This window comes from Kogia breviceps, chromosome 4 (genome assembly GCF_026419965.1).
Source record: "Kogia breviceps isolate mKogBre1 chromosome 4, mKogBre1 haplotype 1, whole genome shotgun sequence".
Classification (NCBI taxonomy): Eukaryota; Metazoa; Chordata; class Mammalia; order Artiodactyla; family Physeteridae; genus Kogia; species Kogia breviceps.
This window is the reverse complement of record NC_081313.1, coordinates 151,457,751-151,472,693: the sequence shown is the minus strand read 5'-3', so window position 1 is coordinate 151,472,693 and position 14,943 is coordinate 151,457,751. Positions and strand designations below refer to the sequence as shown.

The following is a 14,943-nucleotide window of genomic DNA, read 5'->3' as shown; positions in this document are numbered from 1 at the left end:
GTTACAGAGTTATAGATGAAGAAAATGCTAAATGTCAGTTAGCGTTTAGTGAAAGTAAAGACGATTTCCCTGGCCTCCTGGATTCTACCCATGTATCCTTGTCAAGAACCCTTGCTTTAAATGTTAGTCTTCAAGTGAAACCCGCCACTACTGAATAGCTACCACTCCCCTCAAGGGAGGGAGGGAGGCAAAGAATTGGCATCACAGCTGCCTCCCTGTGTCAAAGGACTTTTCCAAGAAGCTTTCGTCTTACAATTTGATCTTCTTGGTGGGCTTGAGTTGCCAAGGATCCTGATGGATTAAGAGAGCCCCTCAGCAGGGATAAAGCCCGAGTCTTGACCTTTGCCACTTGACTCACATGAGAAGTCTGAGTGCTCCAAGTAACAAATACCTGCTTAGATTGATTACAGATAAGGAGGACATTAATCCTGTGTCAGAACTGGAAACTCCAAGGTAGGGCAGCTTTCAGGGTTCAAAGATTCAGCACTCAGCAGTGTTACCAAGGATCTTGTCCCTTTCAGTGTCCCTTTGCCATCATAGCTTTAACTTTATCCTAAGATTGTTCCCCTCTTTATCACAAAATGACTGCCAGCAACAACTGGAGTCACATGTTTCCTTATTCACATCCTGTGGAAAACAGAGAAAAGACCTCTCCATATGTAATTTAACTTCTGTGTGCCTCATCTTAGATCATCTGTCTACCTCCCTCCCTCCTAAAGCTTGCTCTCAAGTAGGTGTCACTTAAAGCATGTGACTGTAGAGGTGATGCCCAAATTAAATTAGGTTTCTGTTTCTGGTTTTGGTTTGGGGTAGGGTTTTTTGGCAACTGATAGAATCCATTTGAAACCTCAAGGTGATCCCATGGCCTTGCCTGGAAGTGGGGCAAAGCTGCCAGGAAACAAATAAATTAAGAAAGTAACTGTCCATACACCTGCCTACAGGTGCTCTCCTATGCCTCCTTCTGTGTGAACCAGTAAAGACATTCAAGAATGTTAGCTCATCAAAGCAAGACCATCTCTTCCCTGCGTTTAATTATCTGTATTCCTCGCATTCTGATTTAGTTGTATATGTTGGAAACTATGGATTTATAGAAGTAAAATTTGAAAAATAGTTCCTCAGAAAAGGGCTGATTGGCATGAAATGTTAGTAAGCATCATTATTCCAGTAAAAAAAAGTCTGCCATCAATGTAGAGAGAATTCTAGTTCTGGAGAGTCTTAGACCTACATCCAAGTGGTTTGAGTGCTCATGTGGAGGGGATGGAGTCAGTCAAGAAGACTAGGAAAGAGGGCTGTGAAGGAAGAGGAGGAAGAGGAAAGCCAGGAGGATGAGAGCCCTGAGAGCCAAGAGAGAAGAGTGCTCAGCTGGGACAGATGTTGCTGCGAGGTCAGTTTGGAAGAGGATTAGGCATGTCCTGGGATTTAGCAACACTGAGGTTATTGGTGCCTTTTAATCAGAGCACTTTTAGTGGAGTGGCTGGATGCAGAGATTAAAATGTGGTGAGGAATGGGTGGATACTGAGGAGATGAGAATCACAGGTACAGGCAGCTCTTGAGAACAATGGCAGTAAAAGGGAATCTTTTGAGATATCTTTCTTTCTTCTTCTCCTTTATTTTTAAGATGGAAGAGATAAGCAGGTTTAAATGAGAGGAAAAAGAAAAAGAGGGAATGATCATTAATACAAGGTTCCTGAGAAATCAAGAAGGGCTAGGGTCCAGATCATTTTTGCAGACCATTATGATAACAGATCCTAACAGAAAAAAAATGTAACAGAAGTATGGGGTAGGGGGGATTTTAAAAAGTATATACAAGGTTAAGAGAAGAATTGAAACTTACAAATAAGTTAACAAAATTAAAACAAAAGGAAGAGTAAACATTTTCAACTAGACTAAACAACTGATAAAGATAAGTAATAAAAAGAAATAAGATATTAGATTTAAGTGAAAGTGTAGAAGTAGTAAGCAAGTAAATTTATCCATGGAAGTGTGAAGGGAGAAAGCTAGATACTTAAGTCTAGTAGCTGAATGTATAAAATTAAGAAGTTGGGTGAAAAACAAACTTGTGGTTACCAAAGGGGAAAGGGCGGGAGGGAGAAATTTGGGATTAACAGATAATACACTAATATATATATAAAATAAACAATAGGGACCTACTGTATAGCACAGGGAACTATATTCAATATCTTTTAATAACCTATAATGGAAAACAATCTGAAAAAGGATATATATATATGTATATATATACATATACACACATACATACACATACACACACACACACATATATATATATATATAAAAAACTGAATCACTTTGCTGTACACCTGAAACCAGTACAATATTGTAAATCAATTATACTTCAATTTTTTAAAAAAGTTAGGAACAAAAATAAATTGTATTTTTTCCTTTGAATCATAAAATTAAAATTTAACAAATGGAAAATGAAGACAAGGTAGAAGTAAGAAATCTAGAGATTAAAGAGATTATAATTAATGTGAAGACAGCAAAGCAAATAATCAGAATGTACTGATAATGGAAACATCTAAATTTAGGGTAACTAGTTAGGCTCATTTTTATTTTTACTTCTTTTGTAGGAAACAACTGATAGAACATTACCCCTGTCAGAACATTACCACATGAAACAGAGAGGTCTTTGGCACAGCTTTTTCTTTATATCAGGTCTTGCTTAATCTCCCTCTGTCATTCTTCTCTTGCTCCTGTCATCAGGTAAGTTAAGCGTCTGCTGTATGCCAGAGATACTGGCAGAGATGCTAGATCTCATGCTTTAGGAGAGACTCAGAATAAACAGCCAGTTACTAATAAAGTGTGATAAATGCTAAAATAAATGGAATCTCAGGGTACCATGGAAACATGAATAAAGCACCCAACTCAGCCTTAGGAGACTGGGAAGGCGTTCCAGAGAAGATAGTTTAGCACAATCCTGAGGCTTAGGAGGTGGTCAGCAAAGGAGTGGTGGGATTGGCATTTAAGGTGGAGGAAACAAGACACGCAGCCTCTGAGAGCAAGAGTCATATTGGGGTACCTGTGCTGTGTGCCTAAGGAATCCAGCAACCATGCATCAGTGCCCTAGCCCCACAAGGCTCTTGCAAGTTCTCAGGGCGCAGGAGGAAACATCACCCACACAACATGTGGACATCACTACTTAGCAGATGGGGTGTTTGCATTTTAAAGAAATGGGGTGAAATTATTAAGTGAAATTAATCAAAGTGGAGAACTTCAGGCTGCTCTGGGGTAGGAAAGAGAGATTTTATTTATTTATTTACTTGTCCACTCAGAGAGCCCTTTAAATATTCAAATATTTAATATCAGCCTTTCAATATATCATCTTATTTGATTTTCACAAGAGTTTGAGAGAGGCTCTTAATCTTTGTTCTGTGTTCTTGTGCTAGTCACTTGTACACCCGCCTCCTTTCTGCTTGAGCAGTTTTCAAGTGTTTTAGCCTCCAACTTCCACTAAACCTTGAACCATTATATTGCTCTTTTCCTTTCCTAAATTTCTAAGCACTCTCTGTGTTGGCCCTGTAAACTACCTTGCTGATATTTAATTTCTGCGTCAGGCATGCCTCCTCAATACATTTAGTGGTTCTTTAACATTTAAGACCAAGATGTTTGGTTCTATTGTATTTCTCTTTGGTTTTTTTTTTTTTTTTTTTTTTTCCCCGGTACGCGGGCCTCTCATTGCCGTGGCCTCTCCTGTTGCAGAGCACAGGCTCCGGACACACAGGCCCAGCAGCCATGGCTCACGGGCCCAGCCGGTCTACGGCACGCGGGATCCTCCCGGACCAGGGCACGAACCCACGTCCCCTGCATCGGCAGGCGGACTCCCAACCACTGCGCCACCAGGGAAGCCCCTCTTTGGTTTTTAGTACGTTGCTGAGCATTTAAGTTAATATTCGTTGAGGTGAGGATTCCATAATTGTTCCTGTCCAGAATTGTTTGGTTCTTGTCAAGGAATAAATAAAAGTCTCGTAACTATTTCTGGACTCAACAGGAAAGGCCATACAGAAAAAAAACTGAAGTTCTTCAGTAATATAAAATTTTTTTCCAGATTTACTGAGGTATAATTGACAAATAAAATTGTAAAATACTTTAATATTTTACATCACCTATAATTTCACATTTTCATTATGACTTTTAATGAAAAAAAATTTACTGGTTCATAGATCTTTTATGCCATACTACCATGTCTACACTTAATAAATTGCTTCAAGTATAAACAACTGGTGTTAAATTTTGCAGTAGTGCCACTTAATCACAATCAGTCATCAATCCTCTTGGGAATTTGTTTTAGAGCTGTTGACATTATTTGTATTGTTCAAGTTATTTTTTAATTACAGAAAAGAATAGATAAATAAAATAAACATCCCATGGTACTAAGTGATTATGAAAACCCCTTATTTTCTTTTTCTGAATAACTACTTCTTCGAACAAGAACTAGAATTTCTTATTATTGCATATTATATTCTTACTGATATAAATGTTTTCAGAGACCTTTTGTGAATGATGATTTGGATAAATTTGGGGGAGCAGGAACATTCTTTTGCTCATACAGTCTGTTGTTGGCATTTGTTTTGATGATGCAGTTGTTCATAGAATCTGTTCTTAGTGGGTGGGCATTCCTTAAGAGAATTTTAAAGTTTTCCTTCAGTGTGTTTGATTTTGCTCTGTTGTTGCTCCTCTCAGTGCGTCTTTTCAGTCTTAGACATTGTGACAGTTAGTGAACTGCTGTTCTTCTAAGTGGACAATGATACTGTCAGAGCATCAGGGAGAAAGAATGAAACGTAGTGGTAGCTATTAGGAGCAAGGGATATGGGGGTGGGGACATGCTGCCGGGCTGTGGTAGCTATTAGGAGCAAAGGGTATGGAGTGGAGGTGTGCTGCCGGGCTGTGGGTAGACTTCACACACATTTGTGTAGAACATCCCCATGGCACCAAGCTGGATCACTAGGACAAGATACGATGGCACCCAGAAAACTAAGGGAAGGGAAGTTAATTTTTTCAGCACTCAAGGGTAGAAGAATTATTATAGACTTTTTCACATACATAACTCTGGTAAGGTAAGAATTGTATTTCAGTCTTTTTTTTTAATTGGGATATAATTGATTTACAGTGTTGTGTTAGTTTCAGGTGTACAGCAAAGTGAATCTGTGATAGAAATACATGTATCCACTCTTTTTTAGATTCTTTTCCCATATAGGCCATTACAGAGTATTGAATAGAGTTCCTTGTGCTGTACAGTAGGTCCTTATTAGTTATCTATCTTATATACAGTAGTGTGTATGTGTCAGTCCCAAATTGGAAGATTGGGATTGACACATACAGTCTTTATAAATTAGTAGAAATAGAAGATCAGAAAATTGAACCTGTGACCGTGCTCGACTAATAAATCGTTGATCTAGAATTTGGACCCCAGGTCTTGCTGCTTCCATAACTGTGTTGTTTTCTCTTTACTACACTGTGAATGAGTAAGATATCATAAGGAGGACAGGATAAGTCACAGGAAAAATAGTGAAGTTTCACAGAAGACAAGCATACAGATCTCTTCAGATATTCTTGAAAAATTTCCCAAGACAGTGAGGTTATCATAACACATTGGCTAAATGCTTATATTTTTAAACAGCATAATTATCTGTGAAACAGATATTACTGAAAGTAAACAGTCTGTTTCAGGATTTCAAAGTTTCATGATGCCTTGACTGTGTCTTTCAGTAGTTGACTATTAAAATCATGACATAAGCTTTTTTCTCTCTGTTTAATTTGACTGAGAAAGGACTAAAGTTTCAGAGTGCAGAAACTGTTTAAGGAAAAGGATGAGTCATAGTCGTCGACAATATCAATCATGGCGAATTGTGAAATCATTTATCTCCCACTTACTGTGTATTAGGAGACCTCTGGTAGCAAATATGCTCTCATTGCCACCCATCACCATGATAGTAAGAGAATTTCTTTTGCTAAGCAGTGTGCTTCTGGGGTGTAGAAAGCAAACATTTCCCCACTGGTGTTGTCTTTTTATACACTTTATTATTGATTAATATTTATTTAATATTTTCATTATTTATTTGCTTCTAGTGTTACCCTTTTGTGCTGTGTTCCTCTCCCTCCCTCCCTCTCAGCCCTTGAAGTACTGGTGACCGGCTCCAGGAGGGCTTGGGCCCATTGTCCTCTGGCACTGCATACCTGCAGTCTTCAAAATAACATTTGTGACTTTTTTCCTCCTTCTGAACTGCCCTTCCCTTTTCATTTTAACCTGTTATAAATGCGAGGATGAGGGGTGGAAAAAGCAACCAGGACAGCTTTTTAAATTTGCGAAGAGTGCCTGAGCTATGATTACCATATTTGCAGGATCAGAAATTGATGAGCTTCAAGTACAAATTTAAATGTACTTGAAAAAAACTGTCCCTCCAAATCTAGGACAATGACCATGTAATTTATTGTCCCAAGGGATAGTTTTGGTGTCTTTATGTATCTTGTTAGACAAGTGGATATAGTAAGTTAATATGTTTCCTAATGTGAAATTGTAGGGTAATATTTACCAGTAAATATAAATTAGAGGAATAACATCTTAATTCTAGTTTCATGTTATTTTAGCTAACTTAAACTTTCAAATACAGGCCTGAACTTTTCTAATTTCCGTTGACACTTACTGAGAAATTTGTTCAAGCATGCTTGAATTTCAACAAGACTGCTGGGTAACTGAACCAAAGATTAGTTTGGCTTCGTCATTTACCCCAAGCAAAATCAGTCTCCTTGTGGTGATGGTGGGAGATGGGGATCAAGAGATGAGTAACTGCAGATGAATGAGCAGAAGTCAAGGTAGCTCAGTCACTTGGGTTTCTGGGGGGTTCTCTGTGTTTGCGTTTTTTCCCTTCTCTCTTCACCAGCCTACATTGGATATTATCAATCTTTTATATTTTTGTCAGTCTATAAAGTTAAACAGAATTTTTCACGGTTTTAATTTGCATTACATGTAACATTTTAATGAAGCATCTCTCTCCCTGTGCAGATATAGATTCAGATTCATTGCATTGTCCTTTGTGGATGTATTTATAGCTCTGCTGGCAGTGAGCTGCTTGAAGTGCTTTAGAGCTCTATGGTATCCAGAGAATAGTTGAGCACTTTGATGAAGACTTGTTTGATTTTATTTACCTGAGGAAAAAATTAATGCCTGTTTTCTTTTTCTTTTCTCATCTATTTAGTTGCTGATCATCTGGGCTGTGATCCTCAAACACGGTTCTTTGTCCCTCCTAACATCAAACAATGGATTGCCCTGCTGCAGAGGGGAAATTGCACCTTTAAAGAGAAAATATCACGGGCTGCTTTCCACAATGCAGTTGCTGTAGTCATCTACAATAATAAATCCAAAGAGGAGCCAGTCACCATGACTCATCCAGGTAAACAAAAAAAGGAAACTGTAGATTTTGTTTTTCTTCTGAGAAATGATTGCTTTATAGGTAGGAATTCTACCTCTTGCTCAAACCATATCATTTCCAACATAATTCAGTGATTATATTTATTTTTGGTATTACCATTTCTTTGTTGAGATGCATATCATTTTTTCCTTTTGTTGAACTTTTTTCTTTTTCTTAAATAATGACCATAAAAGCCTGTAAAACTTGCACTTATTAAGTAACTGGCTGTGACTGAATCCTTAGTTATTTTACATTTTACTTGATAACTTTGAAAAATAATATATTAGATTTAGAATCATTCATCCAAGTTATGTCATGGATTCTTAAGGATTACCTGTTTGAGAAGGATGCTTTTTATCTTATCAGGATAAATGTTGAAACTGACTTAGTAATTATTATAATTACAGTAGTAATATTTCTTCCTTTCTTGTGGAAGCATTTAGGATATATCTAATGTACCTGTTTTAATAACAGTAGTTGCAATTTATTGAGCACTGCTGTATATATGGCAGGCACTATATGGCTATGAGCTTTTGAGTTTTTAATAGAATTTATTTTTTAGAGCAATTTTATGTTCCCAGCAAAACCTGGGCTTTTTTCAGACTGGCTTTTTTCATTTAGTAATATGCATATAGGTTTCCTCCATGTGTTCATAACTTAATAGCTCATTTCTTTTGAGTGCTGAATAATATTCCATTGTCTGGATGTACCACAGTTTATCAAGTCACCTACTGAAGGACATCTTGGTTGCTACCAGGTTTTGGCAATTACGAATAAAGCCACTATAAACATCTGTGTGCAGGTTTTTGTGTGGTCATAAGTTTCCAGCTCCCCTGGATAAATACCAAGGAGCATGATTGCTGAGTTGTATGGTAAGAGGATGTTTAGTTTTGTAAGAAACAGTCAAACTGTCTTCCAGAGTGGCTGTACCATTATGTATTCCCACCAGCAGTGAATGAGAGTTCCTATTGCTCCACATCCTCACCAGCATTTAGTGTTATCAGTTTTTGTATCTTGGCCGTTGTAATAGGTTGTTTTAATTTATGTTTCTCTGATGACATATGACGTAGAGGAGCCCCTTTTTTATATATTTTCATAGCCAATCCTCACCATAACCATGTATGGTACAGGTACTCTCCCACTTACAGACCAGGAGACTGAAGCAGGCAAGGGCCAGCAGAAGAGAGGCTTAGACAAAGGTTTTTTGGTGTTCTTTCAGTTCACCAGTTCACTCTCTTAAAGTTGAAACCTAGATAAACTTTCATTCTGCATTCATAAAACTTTTAAAAATTAATGACCTATTTAAAGAATTAACTTTTTTTTTTGGCTTCATTGCTGCATGCGGGCTTTCTCTAGTTGCATCGAGTGGGGGCTACTCTTCATTGTGGTGTGCGGGCTTCTCATTGTGGTGGCTTCTCTTTGCTGCTGAGTACGGGCTCTAGGTGCATGGGCTTCAGTAGCTGTGGTTCGCAGGCTCTAGAGCGCAGGCTCAGTTGTAGCCCATGGGCTTAGTTGCTCCGCGGCATGTGGGATCTTCCTGGACCAGGGCTCGAACCCGTGTCCCCTGCAGGTGGATTCTTAACCACTGTGCCACCCAGGAAGCCCAAGAATTAACATTTTAATCATGCAGTTAATATTCACATAATTGATTTTAGACAGTTATCTTGCAAAGATCTCACCCTAATTGAGGGTCATTGATACTTTTGTGTGTATCTTGATAGGATAATGCAGGTGGATTTAAATTTTTAAATTTTATTGCTCTGGCTTGTTTTCTTCCCTTCAAATTAAACGTTTTAGAACTAAAATGTTTTTTTGTAATTGCAAAAGTAACACATGCTCATTGTAGAAAAACTGAAACTAAAGAAAAGTTATAAAGAATAAAATAGAAAGAACGTGTGATTTTCACTATCCAGAGATCACTTTTCATGTCTTCAGGGAAACCAAAAGGAAATTAAGGGTCAGTCTGATTTTGCAGGACATCGTGTGTGGGAACACTAAATTCAAGACTGGTTTTTCAAACTTTCGGTTACCAGGGGGTAAGGTGGGGGGATAAATTGGAAGATTTATTGACATATACACACTACTATATATAAAATAGATAACTAATAAGGACTTACTGTGTGGCACAGGGAACTCTACTTAATACTCTGTAATGGCCTAAGAATCTAAAAAAGAGTGGATATATGTATATGTATAACTGATTCACTTTGCTGTACACCTGAAACTAACACAACATTGTAAATCAACTATACTCCAATAAAAAATTTTTTTAAAAAAGACTGGTTTTTCTGCTTAGGTCTCAGAGCAGGTGACAGTTTGCTCTCCCCAGCTGCCTTAGAGGTAAGAAAAACTATTTGAAATTTTGGACCTTACTGATTTCTTCTTACTGTGAAAACATGAAAAATGAATAGGGAGAAATTCAGCTGAGCAGAATTTATTTTTCTTTCTCTGTGATGTTATTTTACATACTCAGAACCACAGAGAAGTAGCGAGTATGAGAGTCTTTTAAGTATGAGAAGATCTGGGGATTATTAGAAAGGGAATTGAATTTTTTTAATGATTTTTGTTTAAAAAAGGAGGGAATTCTCTATAAATTAACATGGATTTCCCATCTGTGTTCCTTGAAATGTTAGTGTATACAGATATGTTCCATGGAGAAAAACCCATGGAGAAAAAAGGTAAATGATAAAATAAGTTTTGGAAAATGCTTGAAAAGTATTCCACTTTTATCCTAATAAACATAATGAGGTCTCTGAGAAGTCTTAAAGACTTGTTTTAATTGATTAACCTATGGTTTCCTAAATTTATTTGACCCTGTAACTTTTATCACATTTTAGTATATAACAACACAAATAAGGAAATTTAGGGATAGAGTTTGAGGATATATTCTTAGGAAATGGAACTTTTGTAAAGCAAATGGAATGTAAGAGCAATAGGAAATGGCTTTATGTTGTAATTAGATACACAAAATTAGAAAGAATAATGTGAGACAGTGACTTGATAACAATACTTTGGAGAGAAATTTAGCACCATCTGATACTTTTAAAGAACTCACACATTGTGATCCAATAATTTCACATCTAGATACATGCTCTGGAATACTCTTCAAACTTTGATGTGCGTGTGGATCCCCTGGCAATTTTGTTAAAATGCAGATTCTGATTCAGTAGGTCTGGGGTATAGCCTGAGATTCTGTATTTTTAATAAGTTTCCAGGTGAGGCTAATGCCACTGGCCCACAGATCTTGCTTTGAGAAATAGGTAAAGACAAGAAAATTAGGTTTTAGTTTCAGATTTTTCACTGACTTCCTTTGTGATGTAGGCCACGTTGCCTCCTGTGTGGGAAGACCTTTTTTGTCTCTAAATCTAATTCTCTGGAAGACCATGAATCCCTGTTATGTAAGATAACAACATAGAAAATCTTTACGCTCTGAGAACCACTTGTTTTCCTGGCTCATTAATGTGTCACTGCTTCTCTCTCCCTCCATAGAGCCCCTTCTTTTCCTGTTTCTACATGAGGTTCAAGGACCCTTCCATCAGAGTCACTAGATTACCTCAATGACCTATAACTCCACATCTCAAGGGGTAGACCCAAAGATCCATGCTTTAGCCTTCCCTTGCTCTCATGTCAATTCTATCCATCCTTCATTTAAGAAAAGAAACCTTGGTGCTGTGCATTTTGACATGAACTAATACGAAATGGTAAGAGTTGAAAAAAAGACCCCTGGGTCACACCCTCAGTGAGTTTACTATCCAAGGACCCTGCAGTCTTCATGGTGTCTTTTTGTACCTCTTGACAGTACTGTCCTTTTGCTTTTATGTTGTCATCATTTGCATACTAGACTGGCAGTAGAGAGAAGACTGCGGGTTTCTTTAAGTTAAAGTTTGTGTCTTATCTTTCCATTCTCTGCAGTGGGCAGCAGAATACCTTGAATAAAATAAGTATGTACTACATTGAAATGATTTCATGAAGACATTTAGCTTTGTTAAGGTTTCTTTCCATTTAAGAATATATTTTATAACTAATATTTAAATTCCACATTGTTAAGTATAGGTATTTAGTTTTCTTGCCTTGTTGATAATGTTTCAGGAGCTTGTTCATGTTTGTTCTAATGAATGCCCTTCATCTGGTGACTGAAGGACATCTTTTCTGGCACAGTGTCCATGACATCACTGACAGGAAAGACCACTCAATTTGTGGTTTTATTTGTTACCTCTGGTTGGCAGAATAAGTTCTTTGTAGTGAACAGATATGTGGCAGTGTAAAGGGGGAAGTTATGGGCTCTTGGATAGTTTAAAATAATGCACATTTGTCTGAAAGTTAAGGATTTATTTTCCTGGTTTTTAAAATTTGATATAGACTTTACTGTTTAACAGTCATAAATTGTGTCAGATCATTATCAAATTGGAGATCTCTTTTATAGTTTTATTTGTATGTCTGTAAGAATCTGTGGACATTTTTTTCATTGTTAATAGGAAGATGAGGTAATTTAGATAAACATGTAACCAAATAATAATGTTGCTTTTCTATCTTTATGTCAATTAGCAGTATCAAATGCTGCTTAGTGTTTCTTTGGCTGGTTGAATAGAATTAGTTAAATAGCTCTTCACCTTTTTTCCATCATATTCTCTTTTAAAAAAAAAATTATATAGCTCTATATTTATTATCTAGCAATGAATAGAAAAAAACATACTTTGTAAAATATAGAATAAATCACTTTGTGAATAGTAAAAATTCACACTTTATGAAAACAAATAAAGATAAATCACAAACATATTGCAAAATGTCTTTAAATATCCATAATTTGGGGCCACTTAGTGTCAATCTGTTATTTTATTCTAAAGCCCATCAAGAAAATGGGCTTTTAGGGGCTTCCCTGGTGGTGCAGTGGTTGAGAGTCCGCCTGCTGATGCAGGGGACACGGGTTTGTGCCCCGGTCTGGGAGGATCCCACATGCCGCGGAGCAGCTGGGCCCGTGAGCCATGGCCGCTGAGCCTGTGCGTCCGGAGCCTGTGCTCCGCAATGGGAGAGGTCACAGCAGTGAGAGACCCGTGTACCGCAAAAAAAAAAACTGAAAGAAAGAAAGAGGAGGGTGGGAGGGAGGGTGACGCAAGAGGGAAGAGATATGGGAACATATGTATATGTATAACTGATTCACTTTGTTGTGAAGGAGAAACTAACACACTATTGTAAAACAGTTATACTCCAACAAAGATGTTAAAAAAATAAAATAAAGAAAGAAAATGGGCTTTTAATAATATATATTATTAATATATAATAATATATTATAATATCAATATAATAGTCATACTATTGTTTTAACTGTTTAAAGTTTTTAGGTTCTAATTGAATATGGATTTAATTACCTCAGAAAAGGTCGAGCTTACGTTTTAAATGTACTGCTATAGCAGGAAATAGTCTTAATTGTATCTTTTTGCCTGAGTTTGCATATATCTCTTCTGTATCTTCCATATGATCCATCTACTTTTTCAGAAATTCATAATTATCAAGAAAAATCTGACACTGAAACATATAAACAGTAGCTTTTAAAAAATAACAGTTTTTTTAAAAAATGACTGCTGATGATTCTGTTTAAAAACTTTTCTTATAAGCTCTAAATTTGTCCTTTATTTCTCTGGAAGTGGAGAGCCCCTCCCTCTGCCAGATACTTAATACAACTTATCTTCTAGCCTTCCTGTCTAACATGGACATTGCAGGCTCAGCATCCTGAGTAAATTGTTTGGACTCATCACTTGATTTTCCTTTTTAAATTTTATTTATTTATTTATTTATTGGCTGAGTTTGGTCTTTGTTGCTGTGTGGGCTTTCTCTTGTTGCAGTGAGTGGGGGCTATTCTTCATTGTGGTGCACGGGCTTCTCATTGTGGTGGCTTCTCTTGTTGCAGAGCATGGGCTCTAAGCTTGCGGGCTTCAGTAGTTGTGGCTCACGGGCTTAGTTGCTCCACGGCATGTGGGATCTTCCTGAACCAGGGCTCGAACCTGTGGTCCCCTGCATTGGCAGGCGGATTCTTAACCACTGCGCCACCAGGGAAGCCCCTTGATTTGCCTTTTTATCTTGCCTGTGCTTATCCTTTCCTCTCCAGCAACAGAAGGGGAAGAAGCTAAAATAATGTAAAGGATCTGCATGGGTTTTAGAATACTGGCTTAGAAATCAGTTCCATAGGTTACAGGACAAAAGAAATTTTTTACTTGGTAGCTGTTTATATGATGATGACCTGGATTTACAGTTGCAAGCTCAGAATTAGTCCCACAGGCACAGCTGCTAAGGAAGATGATGCAGCCTGGCTGCATGTGTCCGAGGTCTGGTGAGGCTACCTTACCCCTTAATTGATGCCTTACAGTGCTCCTCAATTCAGGTTTTTCAGGGGGTGGGATGTGAATCATATCGGGGCAGGATAATTCTTTGCAGAACTGTCCTTTGTATTTACAGAATGTTTAGCCTCCGAGGCCCATGCCTACTAAATGCCAGAGGCACCCCTCCATGTTTGTAACAGTATAAAATCCCCCAGAGTTTCTAGACAGTCTCTCCCTAGGAGGGCTTTTCTACCTATTGTCAAATTCTAAGTCTACAGAGCCTTTAGAGGAGGAATGAAAAAAGATCCTTTGTTGGTGAGGGTAATGGGAACAGAAAAACTGATGAAGGGAAAAGTGATAGGCTTTTATATTTATTCACATATAAGCACTTCTGGTGTTCTTTTTTTCTTTCTACAGTTACAAGTTCCATCTGGTATCATTTCCCTTTCAATACAGATAATATTTTTTAAATCATTTCTTGCAGTGCAGATCTGCTGTGATGAATTCTCTAATCATTCATTTACCTGAAAGTGTCTTTTTTTGCCATCATTTTTCAAGGACATAGATACAGAATTCTGGGTTTCAGCACTTTAAAAGTGTTGTTTGTTTTCTAGCCTCCTTTTTTTCTGATGAGTTGTTCCCTTTTATGGAATGACCCTTTTTAAAAATAAACCTTTTTTAAAACATCTTTATTGGAGTATAATTGCTTTAAAGTGGTGTGTTAGTTTCTGCTTTACAACAAAGTGAATCAGTTACACATATACATATGTTCCCATATCTCTTCCCTCTTGCGTCTCCCTCCCTCCCACCCTCCCTATCCCATCCCTCTAGGTGGTCACAAACCACCTAGCTGATCTCCCTGTGCCATGTGGCTGCTTCCCACTAGCTATCCACCCTACATTTGGTAGTGTATATATGTCCATGCCACTCTCTCACTTCGTCACAGCTTACTCTTCCCCCTCCCCATATCCTCAAGTCCATGCTCTAGTAGGTCTGAACAGATTTACATTTACAGAAAAATTGCAAAGATAGTACAAATAATTCCCATAGACCCTGCACCCAGTTTCTCTTATTATGAAGATTTTAATTTAGTATGGTACATTTGTTATAATTAATGAACCAATATTGGTACATTTTTATAAACTAAAGTCTATACTTTATTGAGATTTCTTTAGTTTTTATCTAATGTCCTTTTGTAGTTC

The 14,943-nt window shown here is 37.4% G+C and overlaps 1 protein-coding gene across 3 annotated transcripts in view; it reads left to right on the top strand.

Annotated features, from left to right (window-relative positions):
• Positions 1 to 14,943, top strand: part of RNF130 (ring finger protein 130) — a 131,907-nt gene that overhangs the window by 21,640 nt on the left and 95,324 nt on the right. For all 3 annotated transcript variants that reach the window (XM_059060536.2, XM_059060534.2, XM_059060533.2), the window contains exon 2: positions 7,215 to 7,409. In XM_059060536.2, coding sequence (XP_058916519.1) covers positions 7,215 to 7,409 — 195 coding nt within the window. The remainder of the gene's footprint in view (positions 1 to 7,214; positions 7,410 to 14,943) is intronic.